Source organism: Diaporthe citri (genome assembly GCF_014595645.1).
Source record: "Diaporthe citri strain NFHF-8-4 chromosome Unknown scaffold_4, whole genome shotgun sequence".
NCBI classification, from domain to species: Eukaryota; Fungi; Ascomycota; class Sordariomycetes; order Diaporthales; family Diaporthaceae; genus Diaporthe; species Diaporthe citri.
The window spans coordinates 349,236-376,086 of NW_025064849.1; the positions used below are offsets into that span (position 1 = coordinate 349,236).

Consider the following 26,851-nt stretch of genomic DNA (forward strand, 5'->3'; position numbering starts at 1 on the left):
GATTTACTTGCGTAATAATATCCTTACTTATTATATTAAATATTATAAATTAAATTACGCTATTTTAAAGCCTTATATAAATCGCATTATAAATATATACTTTAATAACTTAGCTATTAGCATTTAAAAGGCTAAGCTAATAAAGATTATAATAATTATTTTTTATAATAATAAAGTTTTTATTTTTAAAGATGCTAGCAGCAATAATAAAGCTGCCGGGGTTTATTTAAATAATAGCTTACTTTAAATTCTTAACATTAAGTTTATAAATTTACTTAGCTTTTAAGCCTTATAAGTTTTAAATAAGATAATAATGCAGCTAAATAAGGTTATGTTAAAAGATTTAAGGATAAGTAGCAAATTTATTAACATAAAGGCTTGTAAAGTAATAAAAGAAAGAAATTAAAAAAAAAAAGGTAAGGTGCTTTAATTAAGATTTACCTACTTAAAAGCCTTACTTTATAATATTAGCAATTAAGGCCTTAAATACTTATAAATGCTTAGCTTTAATGCTAATTTATTTAATATTATCTTAATAAAGTAAAAAGCAATTCTTAGCTATATCTTAGCTTAATCCTTAATATAAACCTATATACTTTACTTATATGCTTAATAAATAAATAAAGATAAGCATGTACTTATTATAATATTAACCCCTTAAGCTTAGTTATAAGTACTTTAATTAATTGGCATTAATTAATATAACTTCTTATTAAATTTTATATATTAATTAATACTAATTCCATTTAATTATATCTTTATATCCCTTTGCATTAATTAATGTTAATTATATATATAATATAAGTTGTTAATTAATTATAAGATTTTATAAGGAATAATAAAAAAAGCTAACTTATATATATTATTTATTTATATTAGCATATTTTTATAAAAAAAGGTAATTATTATTATTAACTTTAATAACTTTAACTTTAATATTAATATGCTCTTAATAAATATTATAATAAGCTTTGCTAAGCTTAACTTATATTATATATATAGCTATAAAATTTAAGTATAAATGCTTTAAAGCTTTAATTATATTAATTAATATATTAGCTATTTAATTTAGCTAAAGTAAATAAAGTTAATAACTTAGGTTATCTTAATAATAAATAACTTAGCTTATAATTAAATTAAGTATAAGGTAATTATAAAAAAGGCTAGGTTATTAAATGCTTAACTATTATTTTAAGGCTAAATAAATAAGTATTAGCTTGCCTATAATCTTGCTTGCTATAAGGCGCAATACATTATATAATCTTAGCCCTTTTACTGCATGGTTTGGGAAACTTAGCATCCTAAGGAAATTTAAAACTTTATATTAAATGCAATGTATATAGTTATTAAGTTTTATAGCCTACTTACCTAGTTATTCCTAAGAATTATTAAGCTATTTATAAATATTAAAAAGTTAATAAAGAGTTTTAAGCATATCCTTTTTATAATTTTTATTATATAAAATTATAATACTTTTATTAATAAGGATAAGGTTACATAAAATTAGCTATAAGTACTTATTTAAAGCATTAAATTTAATAAGGACCTTTTAAATTAAATAAATGTAAAATAAGTAATTATAAAGTTTAGCATTAATTAAAAGCAATAAATAATAAATATTTTAAGTAATAAGATTTAAAAAGTTAATAAATGTAAGCATAATAATATTAATAATACCCCTTTAAAAAAACTTAAGTTTATTATAATAATTACTATATTTAATTAAAAAAATAACTTTAATATATTACTTTTAAATAATATATTTAACTATAGCAATAAGTTTAATAATATATTACCTTTAAATAATATATTTAGCCATAGTAATTAATTTAATAATACATTTTAATATAACCTTAAAAATCCTATTTATATTAAAGTTAGCCTTAAAAAGCTATTTAAAATTATAGCTTAAAAACTTAAGGTTATAAAAAAATATATAGCGGCATAGTAAAAAGAAAAGCAATATGCTTAGCAATAGGCAAAGGCAGCAATTTAATTACTTAAGGATATAAGCATTTTATAAGTTAGCATTAAATAATGCTAGCTATATATTTTTAAATTCCTTTTATTTACATTAATTAATGCTAATTAATACTTAATAACCTTTAAATAAATATAATTAAGTTTACCATTATTATAATAAAAAAGTTTTTTTATTAAAGAAAAGGTTTATATAAATATAATAATAAAATAATTTAAAAGGATAAGGATAAAATACTTAAATACTTAAATAAAAGGAATTAATAATTTATTATTATGCAAATTATACTTACTTTAAAAATAATATGCTTTGCTTTTAATACTTTTATAAATATAAAAATAAGTTTTATATGTCTTAATATGCTTTTTATTATTAAAAATAGTAATCTTATCAGCATTTATATTCCTAAAAGCCTTAAAGGCAATAATAAAGCCCTTAAAGGCAAGCTTATTAGCAGCCTTAGGAAGTATTTTAATAATATTAATTAAAGATATAAAGAAAGTAAATAAGTTAAAGTATAAATATAAATAAATAAAGAATTTAAGGATATTTAAATAAGTAAATTATACCTTTTAATATTTATATATTATAATATATTTAATTAAATATTAAATGCCAAGGCTTATTTTATGCTTATAAGGAAAAAGAAAAACCAAACCCTACCCTTACTGCTTATTTTAAGGAGAAAGAATACTTAATAATAATTTTTATGCCCTTAAACATATTATACTTAGCTAGCTTATTAAGCAATATAAGAGAAATATTAATTAAGATCTTAATAAAATATATAATTAAAAAATAATAAAATAAAAAACTTAAGAGGTGTAAATCTCTTAATAAGAAATAATGGATTATATTATAAGTAGTAAGCTTAAAAAACTTAATAATAATATATTTAAAGATATTAAATAAGTTTAAAATAAATATAGCATAATTTAAAATATTAGTATTAAGTAAACTTATTTAAGAATTATTATATATATATATTATATATTTAATTAAACGCTATAATGCTATATTCCTTGCTTAAAAACTACCCTTAATAATAATATAATTTTATATAAATTCCTTACTTAACTTTCTTAGTATATTAAGAAATATACTCTTTTTAATATAATATCTTTATTAATTTTAATTAAAATAAAGGGTTTTATAAAATAATTAATCCCTTTTTATCTTAAACTTTTCTTAAATCTTTTTAAAGATTTAATTATTAAGGTTTATAATAAATAAAGTATAATTATGCATTTTTTATGCTTAAATTATATAAAATAATATATTATTATTAATAGCAAACTTACCTTATTTTTACTTTTTAATTATAATTTTATTAATTAAAGGCATAAAGCTAAACTTTTTTAAGCCCTTATAATACTTATTATTATTTATATTATTATTATTCTTTATATAATTTAGCTATATATATTTTTTACTATTAATTTAATTAACTAGCTTATAATTTATAATATTTCTTATAATTAAGCTTTTTTTATATATTAATAAATTATTTAATAAAGCTTAGTTTGCTATAAGCCAACCAGTATAAATTATATTAATGCAAGTTATAAGCTAATAATAAAGCTTATATTTCTTTTTATATTACATATTATTAAGTTTTTTAAATATACCTTATTTAGCATATTATTAAGCTTAATTTAATTTATAGTTAGCAATAATTACTTTAATATACTTTTTATGTATTGCTTAATTTAAGAAAGCTTAAGCTAAATAATTATTTAATATTATAAGGTTAGAAAGCAGGGTTTAAAGTTAAAGTATTAAGAAATTAAAAATAAGTAATAAAGGATATTTTAAAATATTTAAAGGAAATGGTAAATAAAATTAGTAAATAGGCTTTAATATATTGCTTAAGTATAATAGCAACATTATTAAGTAATATAAGGATATATATTTTAATAAGCTGCTTACTTTTATTATATTTAATGCGCTTTATACTATTTCTTTTAAAAAGCTAATATTTTAAGCAAGCCTTAATATAAAGCTATGCTTTAAGTCTTATTTATTAAAATTAAGTATAAAATTTAATAATATTTATGCTACCTTAATTAATAATATATTTAAATAAATAAAATTTATATATTTATACTTAAGCTAATAATATTACTTATATTTCCTTTTAAAGGCTATCTTTTTTTTCTTTGCCGCTTTATTTTAGCTTAATAATTACTTAATTAAGGCAGTTAATGCATTTAATTTATAAGTATAATAATTTACCTTTGCCCTTTTGGAATTATTCTTAGCCTATTTAATTTTCCTTTTCTTTAATAATAAAAAGGGCTTTATTTTATTAAAGGGCTTAATATTTATCTTTATGCTTATATGAGCATGTTAATTAAAATTAAGCTTAAGGGCATTAAGCTTAGCTTTATTTAAGGAGGTATATATGGCATTAATGGGGTTAAATAGGATTAAGGGTGAAATTAAGAATGGATTATTTAGCCTAATTCCAAGGGCAATATTATTAATAAGGAAATAATTAAGAATACTTATATCTTGTAATAAATTATTTAATAAAGAAGGGGTAAAGTATAGTTCTTATATAGGCTTAAGCTTAAGATTAATAAGCTTATTAGGGTTTTTAGCATTAACTTATAATATTAAACCATTTTTTAATAATAAAAGCCCTTGGGAATATAATAATAACTTTATAATATAACGCTATAATTAATAAGTAAATTTTTATACTAGCTATTATATAAAGAGTTTTAATTAGTATTAATATAAATAAAAGTTAATTAAGTAAAATGCCCTACCCTTTTATATTATAATATTAACTTTATAAGCATATAAGCATTTTATAATATATTAAAATAATTTTATATATAATATATTAAGTTAATTTAAACTCTTTAACTTATTATAATAATTAATAAAAAAATTACTTATAATTTAAGATATTATAAATAATAAATTAATTAAGGATATAAAGAAATAAAGTAATATACTTAATGCTATTTTTAACTTTTTAATTAAAATATTTTAAAACCTTTAAAATAAAGCTATTATTAAATAAAAAAAGGTATTTATTATAATTATATATATATATTTTTAGTAACTAAGCTATATCTTTAAATAATAATGCAAACTCTTTATAATAAATATAAAAAGAATATTAAAGTACATTATATATAAAAAGTATGCTTAATAAATACTTTATTAGCAATAATTAAGCTAAATTTTATTAATATAATAAATAGCTTTTATACCCTTATTAACCTTTACTTACTTTTATTAAAATAAGCTTTAAAGTTTCTTAAAGTTATTAATATAAATAATATTAATTATAATAAGAAACTCTGCCTTTATTTCTTTAAATATTATATTATTTAAGATATATTAAGCAATATAAATATTATATTTAAATGCTTAAAAAAGGTACTATTAATATATAATGATTTATGCTTATAGAAATATTACTTAAATAACATTGCTTTTAATAATCTTAGCATTTACTATTTAAAGGTTATAGTTAACCCTATAGCTTTTTAATATTTTAAGCATTTAAGTAAAATCCTTAATTATTTAACTGCTTATTAAGGCTAATAAGTAAGTATATAAGCATTATTAAGGTATTATCTTAATTATATAAATAAGTAATAATTTATATTAATTAATATTATAAATAGCATTTATAATAAAAAAAAAAGAGTTATTAAGGCTTTTAAATTATATTACCTTTATAAAATAAAATATAATATACTTAACTTAATATTTTATATTAATTAATAAATTAACTAAATAGCTATTTTTAATTAAATTATTAATAAAGCATTTAATTAATAATTAATCCTTAATATTTTAATTATTAAGTAATTTATATTAATTATTAATATCCTTAAAGGTTATTTATTTATATAAAATTATATAAAGAAAGTAAATAATAAAGGTATTTAATAAATATTATTATAGTTAAATATTATATTATTTTTAATAATAAAGTAAAAAAATAGTTTTAATAAAGGAATATTTTTTAGGGGTTTTAAATGCTAAATAATTATATAAAGAAAAGGTTTTTATAATATAAAAAAAACTTATATATTTTAAGAAATATATATAAAATAAGTAATTAAATATATTTACTTAAATTATTTATATCTTTCTTAATTATAAAGCTAAATAGGCAATTTATTTTATATAAAACTTATAGCTTTTTTAACCTTTTTTGCTTAATTATTATTACTTTTTTAACTTATTATTTAAAGTTATTAATAAACTTATTTATAATTTTATTTACTTTTTTACTATAATACTTTACTTTATTATTAAATATATATTTAATAATAATTTAATAGCAAGGTAAATCTTTTTTAATTTATATAATTATAATTATATATTTATATAGCTTAATTTAAATATTAAGTATATTTTAAAAATAAGGATTATACTTTACCTTATAAGTATTAATATAAGAATTATAATTATTAAATTATATTTTAATAAATAAATAGCAAAGTTATTTAAATTTAAGTATAATTTTATAAGCTATATTTAAGAAATATTTATAATTATCTTAAAAAATAAAAATAATATATTATAAATATTTTAAATATTTAAATTATTATTTTTAAGTTATTATTTTAATTATTTATAATTATATTAAAATTAAATTTAAGGTTATTAATAATAAAATAATTTTAAAGGTAAGGGTTATAAAATAATTAATTTAAGGAAATAAAAAAGAATAAGCATTATTTTATAAATAAGTTAATTAAAATATATAAATAAATAAGCAAAAAGTAGTTTTATAATAAAGTTATAAGGTAAGTTAAATATTATATAAAGTAGGTAATAATAAAGTAAATAGATTAATTTAAAGTTATAAAATTTTTTTTTTATACCTTATATTAATATAATAAATATAAATTAAATATATTATATAAAGAATAGCAGGGTAAATGTAATAAAGTAGCAAGGTAGCTATAGTTTTAAAAAGCTAGCTCCTAAGGTATACTTATGTTTTATTAATGCATGCAGCCAATTTCCTTATACTAAGTGGGCCAACGGTGGAAGCTGGGTGGGCGTACTATAGAAGCTGGGTGGGCGTACGCTGACTCCTTAAAGACGGCCACGGGAAATTTCCATTTATGCAGGGGAGGTGCGGGATCTTCGTCCTCATGTGGGGTCGGGTTACCCTTGCCAGGCTGTCCCGAGAGGGGGGGGCGGAGCGTCGGCACCAGCACTCGAGCTCGGGCGGCTAGCGGTCTTGACGGGCTTCCCGGGCTTGTGGCCATCGGCTCCGGCGCCAGCGCCGGTGCCGGTGGGGGCGGATTTCTTCACGGAACCACTGGCAGTGGTGGAGGCTGGCTTCTTGGTGTTCTTGTCCGAGCCTTTCTTGCCTGTGTCCGCGGTATTATTGGTACCCATGGTGGTGAGTTGAATAGGGCGCCTTAGATGGGCCTAAACTGGTTGTACTGTGAAGATGGCGTGGTTGATGATGTGCGCTATGAGGTGAGCAGAAGAACTTGGGAATACACTGAGGTACTCGTCTTGCCGAGATATGAATGCTGGATGTAGAGAATATATAGAGGTTCTTGGACTGGCTGCATGCCGGTGCCAAGTTGATGGAGCGTACCTAGGTATTGAAACGAGCCGCCGCCCCCACGGGCTGAGACGGGCCCCAGGCAGCCCGGGTGGCCGCTTGAAGTTGGTGGCTGCCGTAAGTTGGTAGACGCCGCAGGTTGGTGGCCTACTTTTGGCCACTTTTCACGGCCTATTAAACGCATAACTCCTGTTCTTGCTGTGAACTTCATCCTTCTGGCATCTCCGGCCCTCTTAATGCTTTCACTGCTTCCAATAATATCTTTTGTGGGTAGGAGGCTAGGTTCGTGGCCTTGTGGTGATCGCCCTCGGGGCAGGTGTTAGTATGTATGTACGTCGCCTGTGCATATAGACAGACTTGTACAATTTTATGTATTCATATGCACCAATGCAGTACAGCATTTCCAAAAGTGAACGCCTCGTCAGTTGGAGTCCTATTTCAAACTAATGCTAAAGGACTCATCCATTTCGAGTGACAGATTGATAAATGAGATGCCAATTAATTAGCAGGCGTGTGTTTGATGACAGTTTGCTGACCGCTTGCTGCCCATGCTCTTATTGACAGGCACAATTGTTAGGCGATTCAGACCATATTTGACTTCACTAGGACGGAGTAGAAGTCACATGCAAATTTCAGTCTTAATTATGCTCTGGCCTAATTACAAGTGTCTATACAGCTCGCTCGCTTGTATCATCATCTCAAGCACCGGCCATCATCACTGATACTCAGGCAGGTCGTAATCTCTGACGACCGGCTCTTCTTCCACAGGAGCGTACAGCTTCCGCTGCTCCTCTGTGCCAAACCTCGCCTTGAGCCACTCCTGAACGTACTTTGGATTGTAATGCCATTCATGAGGGATCCATCCTCCAAAGCCTTCCATGGGCTCATCCCAGAAGTATATCATCGGGTTACACGGGCTCGGCCAGTCTAGTTGCAGCGGCCTCTTGAGTCTCTTGGCCTGGCTGAACACAATGGCCGCGTTGTAGTCGATAAGCACAATGCGCGGCAGGGGCAGGCCCGCGACCACAGGGCGGCTTTGACCGGGCTTGGCCGGGGGGCCCCTTGGGTCGAGCATGAGGCTCCGCCCGGCAAAGTCTAGCTGATCAATGCCGGAGTGCAGCTGTTTGACGTAGCCGTCCATAGCGAGCGCCAGTACCTCAAGCCTATACTCTTCTGGGAGGTGAAAAGCATCCTTGCCCATATTCCTGGGACCGTTCTGGATGAGGCTGCCGCGCATACTGGTCTCTTCGAGGTGCTCAATCAAGACTAGGCGGATGGGCCTTGTCTGGGCTTTACCCCTGCTGGTGATGGGAAGTATGAAGGACCATGAGCCATAGTAGGCGGGGCAAAAGGAGCCGGTCTGTCCCGTCTCCTGAAGGTGCTCATAAGCGGCGGCCTCGCGGCTGTAGTCCCTGTCGGCCTCGGTGACAACGTCGCGGGGCTCGTGGGCAATCGACTCCGAGAAATCATAGTACAAAGCGTCGTATATCTTGGCGACCGCCCGGAAGGGCTGGCCGGCGGTCTCTTGGCCGGGGGTGATGGAGCACGTGACGACTTGGGCGCCGTTGGCGCCTCCCACAGAGATGGGATTGGTGATGGTCAGCTGTGCAGTGTCTGCCTGGCACGGTGGCGTCTCCATGGGAGTGTTGTCGACGACCAACTTGCTCTGCGGCACGCTTCGCATGTAATCCGGTGATAGCTGTGGTCTGGGCTCGGGGCCGTAATCTTGTGCGCCGAATGCTGGAGGGGGCACATGGCGGTGGATTTGTGTGGTGAATCCAGCGATGTATGGGAATGGCGGCTTGTCTGGATCATCGGGGGGTGTCCAAAACCGGGGCACAAACACCTGTGGGATTTCAGAGCCGTCAGGGGACAACATGGCTATGTGGGAAGAGGGTAGAAAATCGAGGAAGCCCCCTGAAGTAACGGAGATGTTGTTTCGACAGTTTCTTGAGCCAGCTCAGTTGAGCTGAAGGGCTAGCTTTATGTGATTCAAGGGAGCAGTTATACACCAATGACGTGTCGCGTTCGGTAAGCTTCAAGGCCTGCAAGAACCCGCTAATTACGCTCAGCGGTACCAGCTGAAAGTCTTGGAAGAAAACCTTGTGAGGAAATTTACATTAGCCAAAGAAATTTTCATGAGGAACAAGATAAATGCTGAGACCAAGGGCAAGTACGAACAGGAATCAAAAATAGAAACAGGCCATTTGCCATCCACCTAAACATGTACTGTAACGTGTTGGTTCAAGGGCCGCTGGTGCTGCTCCGGCACTGTGCCCCATGAGCGCCTGCCCCGCTCTGCAGTGGATGGGCACCGTTCGTACTTCCTAGCGGGCTCCCACCGCCTCCTCAGGCAGGCGTCGGCGTATGCCATCGAACACAGGACGAGATACGTGGCTCTGTTTGACTACGACCACCTGGTCTGCATCTACTTCGATGAGCTGGACCATAGACAGCCGACCGCCAGTTTGGTTACCGCCAAGGGCGGTGTAGGGCACTTCGCTGAGTTGGATGTCTACCCGTTCTCCGACTCTCACTTGATGAGGAAGGCGCTGCTGGGTTTCCTCGAGGACGCCTATGACAAAACACCCCATTAAGACAGGGCGAAGTAGATATGGAGACGAGCAGACGCGGAGAAAGGTCCAGATGGCGATGAGGACTCGAGGAAGAGGAGAGTAGAGAGAGAACGGTCTACAGATAGCAAGGCAGAGGAACGAGAATAAAGATGACTATTAAACTAATAGGCACGCTGTGACGGCCCAGGACAATCTTTTGCACGTATATAGAGAATCATAGAAAAAAAGTGCTATGAGCTTATTGGCACTTATTAAGGTAGCCAATTTTAGATGCGTTTCTCTTGAGTAGCCTACCTATCAAACGATGCACCTAGACCTCTCCTACAACCCTTGATGTTGTCAGTATAGACTGAGTACAATTCCAGCTGAGATTGCGATGGCTCTCCAATAGCACTGGTTAAACGAACATTCATGTAAGCACAAATGATTGACAGACGTTTCCTAAGTCACGGCCATTCTTGCCGCACATAGAAGAATCCAATGCCTGCTGCTTGTTAGGTATATCAGGACTAATAAATTGCAAAGGCTTTTACCAGTACTACACTTTTTGCAGGTCTTGTCCATGAGTGAATGCGAACCCCTTGGTCCTGTTCTGTCGACGCTTGTGTAGTCCCTCGGCTAGCAATACATTCACAGCATGAAGACCCGTCTTACATATCCGTCCCGCTCAAGAAGTACTCAATAATCGAGATTCTTTCGGCCTCTGCTCTGTGAATTGACTCGCTCCATAGCCTTTTCGTATTGTTCATTATAGGCTTCAGATCCAGTGGAAAGACTTCGCAAGGCTTCGGTGGGGGCTGTAGGAGATTCAATATCCTCCAAAGACTTGATATGTAGATAGAAAAGAAGAAACCTATGTTCATACATTAGTGGACCGGGATGAAAGAAATGTGGAGGGCTGCATACATTCCGTTGACGGCCTCAAAAATTTCAGTTTTGACCTAGTCCTTCAAGTTGTCGTCTCATTTCACGAAGCGAGGTAAATTCAAAAGTTGCCCGTCAACATACTCCAAAACATATTGCTTGCTGGCTTGAACATCTTTCCGAAGCAGGGATGTCCCTGGAAGTTGCAAAAATGTTGGCCTCAGTTGCAGATTATAGGTCGAAGGTCAGTCTTTGCGTCAGGTTCCTTCATGTCGGCATTCTTTTCCTTAACCCTTTTTTCACGAAAGTGTTGTGTCACCAGCGATTAGACCATCTCCTTATGGCCCTCGGGGAGGATGAGTCGGTCAAAGGCGCTTAGTAAGACGTTGGTTCTGTTGGCTTCGTTCTCATACTTCATGTATGTCAAGTCAAGTTGTGCTAATCAAGGTGTCACTATCAGTATGAAGTGTCCCTCAGGTGTTGTCCGCATGAGGCACAGCACAATGTAGGAAAACTAACTCACCCCACTTTCGGCTTCTCAGGATGAATCCAAAGGCCCTGTAGCTCATGAGAATGAGCTCGTCTTTGTTAGGAGTGCTATTTGCATCAAGAATCTCTCCGATCGTCTGGGGATAAAGCATAAGCGATGCTCGATCCCCCAAGCTTCTTTCCAGCTGGCTTTGGATGAATTCCTCGGTCTGCTTAACCTCCACATACGATTCGTCGTGTATGACCTGGCCATAGCAGCAGACGGAGTGACAATATTTCTTCTCGGGGTCCACGACTTCCTCGAATGACGTGGGTGTAACGTCAACGTGGGGCTTCCATTCTTTGTCATGCTCAGAGGCATGTATCAGAGCCTCCCTGAAGTCGATCATCACCTGGCTGTCTGCCTCCTCCCTTATGTCAATAGTATGACCGGCGTAATACATGGGCTTGACCTGTATCACAGCCCATAGCATCTTGCCCCTTTCGACAAGTCGATCTCGAAAGCCAGCCTCACGGACCATCCGGAGAGGGTAGATTGGCAGTGCCTCAATCATTTTCTCTTGGTCGAACTGTGCAATTTCGAAAGTCCTGAGGACAGGACCGATCTCTTCGCCATCACAGTCGATATAGATGCAATGGATTTTGGCTGACTTCTCCAAGTTTTCCTCGCCATCCTGGGATTTGAAACTGCGGAAGCACTCCCATGGCGAGATTGTGTTGTGCTTCGGCATCATCACACGCACAACTCGGTAAGCCTGCTTGTTATCCTGGTCGATGACCTCGATGCCTGGCTGGAATAGATACCACAAATCGCTGAATGTAACTTTCTTGCAGTGCCCGCTCTTGAGGTGTTCTTTTCTAGCGTTGACTTCATTATCAATGAAATCCAACAGGCATCGGATATGCAGCAGGCGGACCGAGTTGTCTCGTTCAATGACCCCTTCGTCTGAGCTGTTATTTTCGCGCCCTGTCTCAGATGTACGACTTGCCCCAACGTCATCCTTCAAAGTCACAATGGGGCTGTCTTCGCCCACGGCCGCATCTCCTGCTTGAAGGCTTGCTGCATAATCGCGAAGTTGCTTTTCGTAATATACCAGCATTTTGAACGGTCGGATGATACCCGGCAGGCAGCCAATATCGCCACGGTAGAACATACCGCCAGAAACGTTTACCAGAATGCCGGTGAGCTCCAAAGAATGAAAAAGAATTCTTTCCAGAAGTGGCGTTTCTCCAGGAGCTCTAGCGTCAGCAGTATTTACTGGCATCGAGCGAGGGGCTGGATTTCGCTCCCGCGATCCAACAAGTGTCGATTCGGGCTCGCCAACGAGTAACTCAAACAGGTTGATGATTGACTCTTTCCGCCGATCACCCTGCCATCCCAGACGAGAGATGGGCGGCGCTATGGACTGAAATTGTGCCCATGTGTTCCGGGAGCCTGTCGCAGGAATACCATTCGCAAGCATTTCCGCGAGCTGAGCATCCATCGTCGCCCTTAATTCGGCTTCTGCATCCACCGCCGCTTGGTCATCGGGCATCGTCTTTCCAAGAGAGGGTCGCATTTTATTTCGCCGGTCCCTTCTCATGTTGTTCAGTTGGCTCAATGACCGATAGAGGTATGTGCTCTCACGTAACGATGCGTTCTGTTGTCGCAAGTAGTCACGGAGTTCCATTTCTGCGAAGAAACCATCATTCTCATCGTCACTCATGTCATCGATACCCTGGTCGCCATCGATCAGCGGCTCGACCAATTCTTTTTGCACTACCTTGTCGACGCGCGCAAGCATGTTTTCCAGTTTTTCAATTGTGGAAACAAGGTCCTCGTGTTGTTGGACTGCAGCTGAGTCAACATTTGCTTTCGGCCCCGGAACCGGCAAACGCACCACAGGGTCAGCGGTGCTGTCCTTCCCATAACTGTGTATTTGCTGAGAGCTTCGACTCACGCATAGACGGTCCCGTTCTTGAGTCTTTTCTCCGATTGTGTGAGCAAGCTGCTGAGAAATGAATGTGTGGGTATACGGCTGTCCAATTTCTTCAAAAGCCGCAAGGCTTGTAATAGCTCACCGAACTCAATTCGGACATCGTCGATCTGCATTGTGAGTTCGATAATATCGCTTGGTCTCTTGCTTCTTGCCCAGAACTTTCCAGCGCAGGTCAGTGCGCATCAGGAATCACTTGCACGATATTACGAGGAGTTATATTGACTCGTCATGGGAGCTCATCGACTGGAACAGACCAGCGGCCGATTCATCTTGGAAAGCAAATTTGGGCTCACACCTATACTGCGAGTCGGCAAAGTGTCTTCGTCGAAATGGCTTCTGGACCCACGTTGCGGCTGTGAAATACTCCAGCTTCCCTTTGTTTCGGGTTGTTTTCCGCTCCCTTCACATTTAGGTTTTCACGATGTGTCATTTAGACAAGTTGGTGGCTAATAATGCTAATCGGGAATTCCTTTGCGGCGACCACATAGGCCATGGTGAACTTGGTCCGAAACGTATCTCTTATCGCTGCTTTAGAAAACGAAGAACGCTGCCTGCGGGGGCCACGCTCTTCCTTTCTAGACTGAATGACCAAATTTCGGACATAGCAGACCACAGGGCACTTGAACGGTACATACATGCACATGTACAGAGATTGTTGTACAAAGTACATTTTCTATTTTTCTGTGTAGGTACTTGTAGTAGGTACTTGTGCTTTTACATCCCTGGCCTGCAAGAAGATGGTCAGGACATGCTGCATCCGCCTGTGACAGTGTGCTCACCCAGTCACTCAACTGGACTGAGAAGAAGTATTTAACCGTTTGACTACCAACTGCGCATATCAGCAATTGAAAGAGTCGGGTCGATGTGTCACTGCGCTGTTGAGTCAAACACATGAACACTGCCCTTCAAAGTCTTTCTGCCGGATTCCTTCCTCCTTCAGCACCGCGTCTTCACCGAGCTATTGAATTGTACTCTTGCAGACTGATCCCAGGTTTTACCTTGACAGTCACATTCGCACTCTTTCGGCACCCAAATCATGTCTTCCTCACTGTCTCGCTGCATGCTTTGTACCGCGTAGAATTCCAAGTCTACAATGTAGTTCAAGCGTTTGCAGGCGGCGAAGAAGTTTGTGAACCACTATGCCGAAAATGACAATAAGGTTCTGCACTCTCTGCTTGCAGATGATCTTGTGCAAACCTTTTCGCACTCTCCGTCCTTGGATAACCAGAGGGCCTGCGAAAAGTCTAGATGCAATGCTTTTAAGGAGTTGATGAAGCTTGCTATGACTGGATACCCCCTTGACGTGATCCTGTACATCGACAGCGAAAACTCCAACAGTAAGCAGGCATTATTTGCACGGGCTGAATCTTCTTTCCCACCCACTCCATACACACCGAGTCATTGCCGACAACTCCTCCCACCTGTGGCATAATTGGAGTCCATACCACGAGCAGCCACATGCAGTGGTTGTCGTGGATGCTACAGGTCGAAGCTTGAGGCTTGTTCTTGGGCGGGTGACTTGGCCACGAAAGTTGCTCGGAATCCCACATACCTACTAGTATGGTAGATTCTTTGAGGCGCCATTTCCATGTTCCTTAGATGTGATGGTAATCTTTAATGCATTTTCTTTTTCTAATTACCCTCTAAATTGTTACTTCTATCTACTCTTCTCTTTGACTGCGGCCTTTTCCTTCCGTTCAATGTGCGCATATACAAATGCGTATAAAATATCAAAAACTTCCGACGCCGCGAAGAAGAAAACGACTATCGGCTCTGCGACCCTAGGGTAGCTATCGGGATAATGAAAGTACCGCCAGCAGAACAACACAATGGAGAGAAATGTGCCGAATGTTCGACAGAACCTGCACATGTATCGTAAGCTGTCTGAGCGCATGCATGCTGGATGCCGGATCATCCCTCAACATGTCTAGGTACAACTTACCAAATACCCCACGAGTGTCCAAGGGTGTTATTCCGCCTCAGCAGCTGTGCCAGGGACGTGATACTGATCAGGAGCTGGTCGGAGTAACCGAGGTAAAACGAGGCCGCGTCCAGCCCGACGGTCTTGATGAAAAAGTAAAAGGACGCAGTCACAAACGCGACCCCGAAGGCCAAGACGAGCCCGATGTTGTTGGCGACCACAGGAGACTGTTTGAACTGGCGCGCCCCATACTTCCACGTGGTGTGGACGATAAAGACGTCAATAACCAGCCACGGCACGAAGCAAACCACCTGGGCTACAGACGTGGGCATCGCCACGCCAAAGAGAAACTCCCATGCTATATTTCCCGCCCTGTATAAAAAACAGTCAGTGACGTGCACCAAGGCTGATAACAAAATCCCGGGCGTATATCTCAAACAACGTACAGGGCAAAGAGTGGCATGCCATAGGACTTGTCGCGGTACCCCTGGCGTACATAGAGGACATAGGCGATGGTCCAGAAAATCGAGACGCTCAAGATCAGTGAGTCTTGGACTTGCAAGTAGTACACCGGAGGCTGAATAGCCCTATCGACCGGGCTTAAGGGGAGGTGGTACGGCATCACGGCGACTGAACAGACAGGGGCCAAACGTTGAAAAGATCGAAAGTTGCGTGAATGAGTAGGTGATTAACTTGCCGTTTATTCGCAAGCAAGCAAATAATTAGGATGAAATCTATATGGGATTGTTGTGCTTTATAGTGCATCTGCTAAGTACCACTATGGGCATATGCAACTGCTCTCAGATGAGGTCTCAGTCTTCAGAGTTTGCCCTGAAGAATATTCCACGAAGTATTCAAAGCTGGTCTTCTTGGCGTGTGGAGGAAGAGGTTCGGGTTCTCCGGGTTACCTTGCAATTCCGCGTAGCTGGTGATGCACCTAACATGAAGTCTAGAATACTTCTCGACAGCTACTACTTACTGCATTACTCGGGGTCGGCCCTCGCACCCGACACTCATAGTGAGCGTTACTCGGGGTCAGCCCTCGCGACTGGCACTCCTATTGGGCGTGACTCGGGGTCAACCCTAGTGCGATCTTGGCTTACCTAGCTTTTCAGGCCGGCCCACCCAGCTATTTCCATATACCCACCCAGTATAAGACTTTTAAAGAAAGCTACTAGGATTTTAATCAGACTTGTGATAAATAAGATCCACTAATTATATGTGTACATATATTAAATTCATTTTGATTTATAAATATCATTATGATAAAAATATTATATTAAACCTTGTAGTTATGTAAAGTATTTTAAAAAAGTTAACTAAGTTTTTTTTTACAACTTTAAAGGTATACTAGAGGGTTAATTATAAAGTGGTAAAGATTTAGCAAATTCGAGATAAATCTATATGTAATCTCACTTTAATCTTTATTAATACCCTTTAACTCTAGTTAGCCGGCCCTCGTCGTCGGCACTCCTATCAGGTAGTATTACTCAGTATGATGAGAACGCAGGCGCCAATAAGACCCCAACACCCGCAGAAAAATCATTCCATGCCGTCGAGACCGTATTCGGTTACGTTTCGCTGCCGACTCCGTAGTTCAAGCGTGACGTATCAGTCTTAGAGTTTCATTCAGCGTACTCCAACAGAGCGGTGGTGCTGGCTCCATGGTTCCATACATTGCGCAGCTCTTCGGCGATGCTGAAGCGCGCATCTACTCTGCCGGCAGTGTTCTAGCCGTCTTTATTGCTGTCCTGGCTTTTCGATGGCTGTCGAGTCTCCCAAAGACATCCCATTTCCCACTTCTCGGACAGCAGACGGGAACCTCTGCACAGAAGCGCCAGTACTTCCTGCAAAATGCGCAGAAAGTGTTCCATGAGGGCTACCAAAAGGTTTTCATATCTCTGTCGAAAGGAAATGGCCTTGACTGACTGCTGATAGTTCCGAACGCGTGTTTGGCGCACAGAGTCCACAGATGGTATCTACAGCCCTTCTATTTGGAAGATGACCACAGTCCCTTTAAAGACATGTTGACTAATCTGTCCCAGGAAATATATTGATACTACCCATACTGGCTGCGGATGAAGTCAACAAGCAACCAGACCATGTTGTTAGCAGAGATGTGGCAAACGATAGGGTTAGTGCAGCATGCCATCACATTCTTTTGGCATCCTTCATGATTCACAACGTTATGTAGACATTCGAAACCAAATTATTAGGGATCACCTTTGCGACCCCATTGATGGTCCATGTCGTCAAGGCGGATCTCACTCGCCACATCCCCCTTCTGACCCAGCAATTGTCGGGCGAGGTCCAGCGGTCAGTTCACGAGGCGCTGGGGTCTGATGCGCAGTATGTTGAGGTGAACGTCTTCCCGAAACTTCTGCGCGTGGTGGCTATCGTTTCGGGTCTCGCGTTCGTCGGCCCTGATATGTACCGCCAAGAAGAGTACATCACCAACAGCATCACCTTCACAGTAGACCTGTTCGGCGCGATCGCGAAACTGAAGGCTTGGCCCAACTGGGGCCCGGTGCGAGCCATCGCCGCTCGTTTTATCGATCCGGTCAAGAGACTCCACATGCATCGGCAAAAAGCCTATGACTACTTCATCCCTCGAATTCAGGAGCGGCGGAAGGCGACAGCAGGTCAGGAGGCTGGTGCGAAGCCCAAGGATATGCTCCAGTGGATGATCAACAAGGCAGACAAGTTTGACATCAAAAGTGATGAAGAGATTGCTATGATCTTGATCCTGCTAGGCGTGGCAGCCATTCACACAACAACGTTGACCGTGGTTCACATGTGAGTGTCCCGAGGACTCTATCAGCCCAGCATCACTCGCGTGCTGACCTGCTCGAAAGACTTTACGATCTCATCGGCCACTGCCCGGAAGTGATAACTGAGCTCCGCAAGGAAATCCAAACCGCAATGGACGGCCAGGGCGGAAAGATCACGGCCGAAGCCCTCTACCAGATGAAACTCCTGGACTCTGTCATGCGCGAGTCTGCAAGACTTAACCCGACCAACGTCATGAGGATGCAGCGCAGCGTGTTGCAGTCGTTCCGGCTATCAGACGGAACGCTGATCCCCGCTGGTGTCGACATCGCCGTGCCCGCGCTGCCCGTCAACCTGGACGAGTCCAAGTACCCCGGCGCGCTGCGCTTCGACCCCTACCGGTTCGTCCGCCTGAGGTCCGGAGAAGAGCCCGACCCTATTGGTTATGCAAGCCGTGAGCTCTACCAGTTCATCTCCGTGACGAAAGAGAACATGGCCTTCGGGTTTGGCAAGCCGGCCTGTCCGGGACGGTTTTTTGCGGCGGCCGAGATCAAGTTGATACTCATCTTCATCTTGATAGATTATGACATCAAGATGCCAGATGGGTTGGAAGGGCGGTATGTTAATAACGTCCGTGGGACTTCCATCACGCCGGACTTTAGCAAAAGCATCATGATACGTAGAAGAGCCATAGTCTGAGTAGTTAGTGTTGAAGCTATCCAGTGACTCGACGATTTCTGGCAACTTCCTGAAAGCTCAGGAGCAGGATGTGTTCCGCCTACGGGCAGAACATTGATGATATACCGAGTCATCAAACCTTTTTCATGTATTTATTTCCGCAATTTTGAGTCCTCTTCGCTACTACCTACTTTCTACTCTCCCAAATCATAGCAATGCGCGGGTTCTCCACCACAACAAGCGCCAAACTCGTCCTTCACAATTCGAAGCGCGCCAGCATGACGCTCGAGAGCTTGCTGTATACCTGCCTGCGCCTCTCGACCAGTTCAATGTAGGACTCGCGCGGCTCGGTGGCGATGGACCCGATGACGATAAGCTCATCGCCATGTAACAGCTGTTCGTACGCTTCGTGAGTAAACTGGTCGGCAGGCATCCCAAGAGAGCGGCCTAGCTCCTCCCCCAGATAGTCATGAAGCTCGGCTGAGGCATTTGGTCAGCGGTGTGTTGATCTGAATAGGTCACTGGCTCTCAAGGGACATCGAGCAAGGCTTACACTGCACAACTGGAGGATAGATCTCGATAATCCTGGTGGATTTGTGGCGATTCTGGTCCCGGAGGCAGTCGACGAAAGAGGTCAGAGCCGCCTTTGAAGCCGAGTAAGCAGGGATGGTCGGAGCTGGCACTAGGCCGAGGTGAGTTCCTGTTATTATTAGGCTGGTTGGCTGTGTCTTGGCCTGCAGGTGTGGTAGAAATGACATGGCTAGGTTGACGATGCTGGTGAAGTTGACGTTTATTTCATGGTGGAAGCTGTCGAGGTCGAACTCGGCAGGCCGTGATAGGCGCATCTGGCTCTGGACGCCGGCATTCAAGAACACGGCATCTAGGTCTGGGTACCTCGTGACGACTCTGGGGAATATCCTGGTTAGCCTAAGTCCACTGCCTCTGTTGGGTCGTTTTATTAAGTCCGACCTACTCATTGACAAAGGCATTCCGGCCTGCGGTGTCTGTTATGTCGTATCTAATGGCGGCAGCATTGGCGGAATTATGCTTCTTGACGAAGTCGTCGAGTTTGTCCTGGCGACGACCTACGGCGATGACCTGAGAACCCTCAGCTACGAATTTATCCGCCAGGCCGGCGCCGATTCCCGAAGTGGCTCCCACGAGAAGTATTGACTTGTATGTGAACGGCATCTTCGTTGTCCGGAAAGGGTTTAGCGTTGACGTTTGGGGTGAATGAAAAGAGAATAAAAAGTTGTGGCGTGCCATCTGAATTTCATTTCAAGTAATTATCGAGCTAAAGCTTCCTACCAGGGGGAGGGGGGGGTTTTGTTTAGGTGCTGCAAGCAAACCAATGGGATAGTAACATAATAGTAACATGCTATCAAGGTTCTAATAATATGTTTTTTTATGTGCCTTGCATTATTTACATATCACTAACATATTGTGATATAATATCAACCCTTGATATAGGGGTAAAAAAAAACTCCTTTTTTTTCCTCATCCCCAACCTAACTACTTATTTATTCTTTACTAGCTTAACTATTTACTATAGAAGGATTTATAAAATTATAAAAATATTTAAAAATAGAAATAAGTTTAAAGTTAATAAGGTTTAAACTAAAGCTTTTAATATAAAATTATAATAACATTGGCTAATATATAGTTAACGTTAATATAAAGTTAATATTAACATAATTTAAAGCTTTAATATAATTTCGTTTTAATAATATTTTAATAGCCTTTTACTAGCATTTCGCTAGAATTATGAAATTTTGATTAAATGTTAAAACATAAGTGAATTGCGTGACCCAGTTAGAAACCCCCCTCCCCCCTGGTAGGTTCAGCACACATCTCTAGAACCGAGTAATGTATTTGAGAAGCTACTCGGTTAAACTTAGAATCAAGCTACTTCGATTAGGAAAAAAAATATCAACATTATTTAGGAAGATAATTCTTCTAAAATTAATAAAAATACATAAGTAATACATTAAAGCAATAACATATGCCAACTCTTTGCTACTAAGCACTTTGTCCTTCCTTTCCCTAGAAACGCGGGTTTTCATACAACTCAGGTGTCACATATACTTGCAAACTCAGCGCACGGTCGTCGAGACCTTCCTTCCTTCCGAAGCCAATAAACGTGAAGATACCCGGCTTCTCATCAAGGCCCCGGTATGTGCTGTCAGAGATGTTAGCGAGGTGGGTAGTGGCCATAGGGCGAGGGGGATCAGCGGGTGATTGATGGAAACTCACAATGTGTTCCTGGTTCGATCCTCGATGGTGGGCCCGCCATCGGCCCATCCATATTTTTGCAGCCAGATATCAAGTCCCTGCGCCACGGCCTCGTCATTGGGCGCTTGAAAGCCCGGGTAGAAGTAGAACTTGGGGATGGGGTAGGGCTTGTCAGGCGTGAGCGAGAAGTACAGCGACGAAGGTTTCGTGCCCAGAATGGCGCGGCGCTTCTTGTCGGCCGCGCTCTCCTCGCGGATCTTGCGGACAGGATAGCACATCCCCCGAGAGAGCTGGATGATGTCCCGCAGCTTCTGCTTATCCTCGTCCAGGTCTGCGATGGGGATCCGCCCGCCGAGCGTGTAATAGTCCCAGATCTCATCGAAGTCGTCGCCCAGGTACCGCAAGTACACCTTGAGGCGGGCGTCGCCGGCGGGCACAAAATCAGTGGACAGCCCACGGCCCTGAGACTCATACTTGGGGTTGTCGGCCACGAAATCTTCGATCATCTTCAGCCCAAGCAGGATATTCGGGTGCGACCCGATGTCGGGCAACTGGCGCACGCCCAAGGAAAGGGCCTGGAAACGCGTGAGGCGGCGGTCTGCAGCAACGAAACATGGTGGAAAGTAGCTCTTGATCATGACGGGGAGCATATGTGGGGCTTTCTCGGTGATCTTGGGGTTGATGTCGAAGCCGAGAATAGTAGGCGTCCGATGTCCCGCTTCGGATATCAAAAGTTCTTGCCTCTCGGCCGATGCATTTGAATACACTGCCCACCGCTCAATCGCACGATGCTAAATTCAGAGTCAGTCTTAAATGGCTTCTTCGCTATGATTGTCGAAGCAGCCTGCAAATGATACTTTTCCATTAGTGGCCCGGGGAAGACATCGTCTCCGCCGGAAGGGGCGCCCGGATAAACGTACCCAATGATCATCATAAAGTGGACTCTTGTCCTTCAGAACCTTGAGAACCTCTTCCACCGTATACACACTCATGGGGCAGTCCTTGTTTGGAGGGCGAACCTCGCTCAGATCCAAGACAAACCGGACACTCGACTTCTTGGTGGAGCCTTTAAATTCCCAGCTGTACTCAAAGGGATTGCCATCCCAGCCCACGGCAGTCGGCATTGATCCGGGCTGAGGCTTTCCTCTAAGCAATGGACAAATAACAGAACTGTAGAACGTGAGGAACTGATTCTTCGTCTTGTCGGGAAACCCAGCCTCCTCCATCATGCGGGCCAGGTCCAATCCGCTGGTGCGCCACCAGTAGAGCGCATCGTCATCCAGTTTGGACACATCAATGCCGGCTACTGAAGATGGGAACTCGGATTGCTCGCTAACGCCTCGCTCCAAGTTTGTCTCTTCGAGCGCGATGGAGCCCATCTCGAGACTGTGGCTAGTCGCACAGGCAACACGACGGGAACAACTGTCGTAGTATGCGATGGCTGTCGAGTTGAAGTGGATTTAGTCTCCTGGCGCAATGCCGACTACGAAATGTATTCGAAATGATCTTTCTAATTGCTTATACCCGTTATTAAGGAGGCATTCATATCGAGGTCATGACAACGGGCTGAAGGTTTTCCGCCATCTCAGAGGAATCGAGGCACCTTCATGCCCGTCCTCCGACTCGTCTGACGTTTACCAGGGTCTCGGGCAGAGGCCGCAGTTGCAACACGCTGCCCAGGTGCCGTGGTTAGTACCCGAGTCAGTGTTCGGCCACGGTTCTACTAGGCGCAAAATGAATTATGACAAGTTCTTTGGAAAGTCTATCATTTACCCGGTGCTGAACACCATGTTGGGAATCGGTACCCTCGGCTCAGCACGGATACCCCCTGTAAATTCTCTCACCCAGTGCTGTGCAGCTCCCGTACAGAGAGCCACTTTGAGTTACACACTTCAAATATACTTTCCAACACAATATACCTCTTATAAATTTAAGCTTTTAAAGCTATCAGCTTTTCAATTGGGGTTTAAAGTTTAAATATTATAGTAATTATAAAAATATTTAAAATAATATTTCATGAAAGTTATATACTGGATTTTTATAAAGGCTAATTGTAAATAAAAATGCTTTAGTTATACTTATTTAATAAATTTCTGTTTTTTTTTTAATTGAAATTTAACCTTTCTAAAAAGACTTAACTGACGACGCTGTGCTCCTAAAGCCACTCAGTGTATTCAGTTTAATAGGAGACTCGTATCAGTCTAACCCTTGCACATTTGAGCAGCCTGCTATAATAAACAGTTTCTTGTCGTTACGACCACGACTCGAACAACTTTAGGATTATCAAAACCAATACAAACTCTAGACTGTGTTTTGCGTTTCACCGACAAGCCCAAGATGCCGACCACGCTACCAGCACCGTCCAAACCGTTGACCCCTGGGCTTGACTTCAGTTCCCATGTGTACCTGCCCGACGAAGACTCCATAGAGGTTTTCAATCGTGACAGCGCCGAAGTTCTCGAATGGGTTCGGGACAACCTTCAGGCAGGCATCCAGGTTCCAGTTCTCGTCCAAGCGCCCGTGACTGACAGTGAATCACAGAGATTTTCTGGCCTCCAACAGCTCGCACTGTTATCACTTCGTCGAGGGTCGCAACATGCCGGTCCCATATATATCGATGCACGCGAAAGCGAAGTCAAGCTGCTTGGTGCGGCACCGAAGGACGCCGAGCCTGACGTGGTAGCAAATATTGCGCCGGCCTGTGTGCTGGACGCCATCACAGGCCGCCTGCTGACACAAAACATGTTCACCAGGCATGCAGACCCCCCGTGTCCTGGTGCCTTTGCGTCGTGTTTTGCTCCCCTGGGTCTCCCAGGCCCCATGACTCCGGGGAGCGAGCTGGACCATGACAGCTTGCCTAAGCCCACAGAGGATCCCGAGCAGATCAAGCGGGATATCAAGAAATGGGGCTATGCATACCTGGCCAACGCCCTTTCGCCTGAGCAAGTCAAGATCCTCAGGCGTGCCGTCCTAGAACAAGGAGCTGGTGAGCGGATCAATGGAGTCGCGCATATGCAAGGGGACAACCAACGTATATGGTGAGAAGACTTCTTCCTTGCTTGCAGACTTGGATCTGTTTTCTAATTTATTTGTGCCTAGGAATCTTCCTAACAAGGGTGATGAGTTCCTCGACATGCTCAATCACCCTTTGCTTGAAACCTTCGCGCCATGGTTCTTGGGCGAAGGTTTTCAGATCTACAACATGTCAGCTAATGTTGCTCTCCGAGGAGGAAGTGGCATTCATATGCACAAAGACCAGTCGTCGATGCCACCCGATCAAATCGATTTTTCGTACATGTTGAACGCCATATGGTATTTGACCGACTTGACACCTGAGAAGGGTGCCACTCTGATATACCCCGGGTCGCATTTGAAGAACGTGGCACCCCTGGGACACATGAGTGATGCTGTAAGTAGTGGTCAATGGATTGTGTCCTTGACGACTGTGTCTTGGCCCCCTTTGCTGATTCAATCGCTGACTACCAATCAGGGAGGCTCAATTCCTGCCTGCGCTCCCGCTGGGACGGTCCTGCTTCTAGACAGTCGCGCATGGCACTCCACGGGCGATAACCACACAGATGAGCCCCGGCCGCTCGTCATTCTGACTTTTGTCCGATATTTCGTGCAGAAGATGGAAGACTACCCGCGGCTTCTCACCGAGGAGGTAAAGGCAAAGTTATCCGATCGCCAGAAAGTCCTCCTCGGATTTCCAGTGCCTGGGGCGCACGGTTCCGGGTACAACGCCTACAAGAGAAAGGGAGAGGAAGCATCGGAAATGCGCGCTCCAGTATCTGGAAACCTAGCACTGCCAAACTAGAAATTTTGCTTATCTGGTGTTCGTAGCTTGTGTAGCTGAGAAGCCGATGCAGACACATCGGGATGTCGATGCTAATATCAGGGGCTTTGTCAATAACAAGATTGAATTTCTGTGCATATTAATTATTCTGTGTTGAACAGCGCCAGTTTCGTGCAGCATCTAAACAATCTTGTGGATTTCGAAGCTACCTAAGTATTTCAAGATTAAACATCAACTTGAAGATTTTAAAACCTGAAAAGAATTAAGTAGTACTTGCGATTATACTGAACACGGATACCAAGTAGAATATGCATTTATATAGCTCGTTAAACTCGAGGTTGATCGTGGTGTGGAGCTTAAAAAAGCGAATAACCAGGGCGAATCAAATCTCGCATTACTAGGGTAAACAGCTAGGTATAGTAGTAAATTTTAATGATAGAAATTAGCTTGGTAGCTATTGATTTTAAGGAAATAATAATAGTATTTCCTATATATTAACTTTATGATTCTTAAATCTTAAGCTTTAAAAATCATTAAAATTACTTTTAAATAACTATTAAATTTAATAAATTAAATATAAACAATGATTAAGGTTTTATTTTTTTCTTCTAAATTATCATTAAGTATTCTAAAGTTTAATTCTTCAACATTATGTTTTGAATAAATATCAATTTAACTACACATCTATTTTTGGTACTGGGTTGGGTGGCTGAGAACTGTTGGTTGGGTGGCTGAGAACTGTTGGTTGGGTGGACCGCACAGCTGCAGGATGGGTGGGTGGAGGCTTGCTGGCCTATGAACCTTTCTTACCACACGTATTCATGCCGAGCATGACTAGTTCATCCATCGAGACATAAATGAGCAATCACCACTGCGCCAAGCTCCTCTCGAGTATCTACATATTCTCTAGCAAACATTCAGCACCCTGACTTCAGGACAATTCACCACCATAGGCACCGTCTACGCCCCCCAAAAAATGGCCACCGTGATCGTCTTCGGCCCAACAGGCAACATTGGCTCCGCCGCCGCGAGAATGGCCCACCAACACGGCGCCAAAGTCTGGCTCGCCATGCGCGACCCCTCCAAAGCCATCCCGGGCCTCGCCGCCGCGGCCGAGGAAGCCGGCAACTACTCGCGCGTCCGGGCCGACCTCAGCAGGCCCGACACCGTCGCCGCGGCCGTCAGGGCCGCGGGCGCGACGCGCGCCTTCATCTACGTCGCCCAGGGCACGCCCGACTTCATGAGGGGCACCGCCGAGGCGCTCAAGGCCGCCGGCGTCGAGCTTGTCGTGCTGCTGAGCAGCTCCACCATCGGGCGCGCGCGGCCGGCGGACGTGCGGCCGGGCGAGTTCATCCCGTACGCGCACGCGCGGGTCGAGGTCACGCTGGATGAGGTCTACGGGCCGGGAGGGTATGTGGCTATGCGTCCTGGGGGGTTTGCGACGAATTTGTTGCGGCAAAAGGCAGGGATTGCCGCCGGGGAGGTCAAGATGTACGGGCCTGGGTTTAAGACTGACTGCGTCACGCCCGGCGACATGGGCGGGGTGGTCGGGACGATCCTGGCCGAGGGGCAGCCGCGGGATGGGCAGCACAAGGTCTTTGTGTATGGCCCGCAGATTCTGTCGCAGAAGCAGGGGCTGGAGATTGTTGGCGAGGTGCTGGGCAAGGAGATCAAGGTCTCGGGCATTCCCGCGGAGGAGGCGCTGGCGCAGTATCTTGCAAAGGGTGCTCCCAAGCCAATGGCGGAGTACATGATTAGGTCTCTGGGGGACACAGACCCCGAGTTGGAGGATGGTTCGTGGCTGGCGCATTATAAGGAGGGCGTGGAGAATGTGAAGAAGTACACGGGGAAGCCTGCCACTGGGTTCCGGGAGTGGGTCGAGGCGAACTCGGAGCTCTTCAAATGAGCCTGAGAGCCGCTACTGTCGTTGTAGTGATAGACTCCAACCAGCAGCACAGCAAAATGGCCATGTGCCTATTTCATGCTAGAACAAGACCCTCTTCATT

The 26,851-nt window shown here is 41.2% G+C and overlaps 10 protein-coding genes across 10 annotated transcripts; 4 read left to right on the forward strand and 6 right to left on the reverse strand.

Annotated features, from left to right (window-relative positions):
* Positions 1-4,311: 4,311 nt before the first annotated feature.
* On the reverse strand, positions 4,312-7,366 carry INS49_009284 (uncharacterized protein; the record flags this gene model as incomplete). The annotated part of the gene is made up of 2 exons (XM_043170018.1): positions 4,312-4,316; positions 7,177-7,366. The coding sequence occupies 2 exons, from the start codon at positions 7,364-7,366 to the stop codon at positions 4,312-4,314; spliced, it is 195 nt and encodes a 64-aa protein (XP_043024583.1).
* Positions 7,367-8,256: 890 nt separating this feature from the next.
* INS49_009285 (uncharacterized protein) lies at positions 8,257-9,420 on the reverse strand (the record flags this gene model as incomplete). The annotated part of the gene is made up of 1 exon (XM_043170019.1): positions 8,257-9,420. The coding sequence occupies one exon, from the start codon at positions 9,418-9,420 to the stop codon at positions 8,257-8,259; it is 1,164 nt and encodes a 387-aa protein (XP_043024584.1).
* Positions 9,421-9,765: 345 nt separating this feature from the next.
* Positions 9,766-10,138, forward strand: INS49_009286 (uncharacterized protein; the record flags this gene model as incomplete). Its single annotated transcript, XM_043170020.1, has 2 exons — positions 9,766-9,772; positions 9,846-10,138. 2 exons carry the CDS (start codon positions 9,766-9,768, stop codon positions 10,136-10,138), a joined length of 300 nt encoding a protein of 99 aa, XP_043024585.1.
* A 1,168-nt stretch (positions 10,139-11,306) lies between these two features.
* Positions 11,307-13,562, reverse strand: INS49_009287 (uncharacterized protein; the record flags this gene model as incomplete). The annotated part of the gene is made up of 3 exons (XM_043170021.1): positions 11,307-11,419; positions 11,505-13,381; positions 13,411-13,562. 3 exons carry the CDS (start codon positions 13,560-13,562, stop codon positions 11,307-11,309), a joined length of 2,142 nt encoding a protein of 713 aa, XP_043024586.1.
* Positions 13,563-15,387: 1,825 nt separating this feature from the next.
* On the reverse strand, positions 15,388-15,992 carry INS49_009288 (uncharacterized protein; the record flags this gene model as incomplete). The annotated part of the gene is made up of 2 exons (XM_043170022.1): positions 15,388-15,742; positions 15,817-15,992. 2 exons carry the CDS (start codon positions 15,990-15,992, stop codon positions 15,388-15,390), a joined length of 531 nt encoding a protein of 176 aa, XP_043024587.1.
* Positions 15,993-17,609: 1,617 nt separating this feature from the next.
* On the forward strand, positions 17,610-18,935 carry INS49_009289 (uncharacterized protein; the record flags this gene model as incomplete). The annotated part of the gene is made up of 3 exons (XM_043170023.1): positions 17,610-18,166; positions 18,226-18,756; positions 18,863-18,935. The coding sequence occupies 3 exons, from the start codon at positions 17,610-17,612 to the stop codon at positions 18,933-18,935; spliced, it is 1,161 nt and encodes a 386-aa protein (XP_043024588.1).
* A 138-nt stretch (positions 18,936-19,073) lies between these two features.
* On the reverse strand, positions 19,074-20,008 carry INS49_009290 (uncharacterized protein; the record flags this gene model as incomplete). Its single annotated transcript, XM_043170024.1, has 3 exons — positions 19,074-19,297; positions 19,371-19,723; positions 19,791-20,008. 3 exons carry the CDS (start codon positions 20,006-20,008, stop codon positions 19,074-19,076), a joined length of 795 nt encoding a protein of 264 aa, XP_043024589.1.
* An 852-nt stretch (positions 20,009-20,860) lies between these two features.
* On the reverse strand, positions 20,861-22,428 carry INS49_009291 (uncharacterized protein; the record flags this gene model as incomplete). The annotated part of the gene is made up of 3 exons (XM_043170025.1): positions 20,861-20,996; positions 21,071-21,840; positions 21,970-22,428. The coding sequence occupies 3 exons, from the start codon at positions 22,426-22,428 to the stop codon at positions 20,861-20,863; spliced, it is 1,365 nt and encodes a 454-aa protein (XP_043024590.1).
* A 958-nt stretch (positions 22,429-23,386) lies between these two features.
* On the forward strand, positions 23,387-24,866 carry INS49_009292 (uncharacterized protein; the record flags this gene model as incomplete). Its single annotated transcript, XM_043170026.1, has 4 exons — positions 23,387-23,545; positions 23,591-24,087; positions 24,149-24,458; positions 24,540-24,866. 4 exons carry the CDS (start codon positions 23,387-23,389, stop codon positions 24,864-24,866), a joined length of 1,293 nt encoding a protein of 430 aa, XP_043024591.1.
* A 955-nt stretch (positions 24,867-25,821) lies between these two features.
* On the forward strand, positions 25,822-26,751 carry INS49_009293 (uncharacterized protein; the record flags this gene model as incomplete). Its single annotated transcript, XM_043170027.1, has 1 exon — positions 25,822-26,751. The coding sequence occupies one exon, from the start codon at positions 25,822-25,824 to the stop codon at positions 26,749-26,751; it is 930 nt and encodes a 309-aa protein (XP_043024592.1).
* Positions 26,752-26,851: the final 100 nt, after the last annotated feature.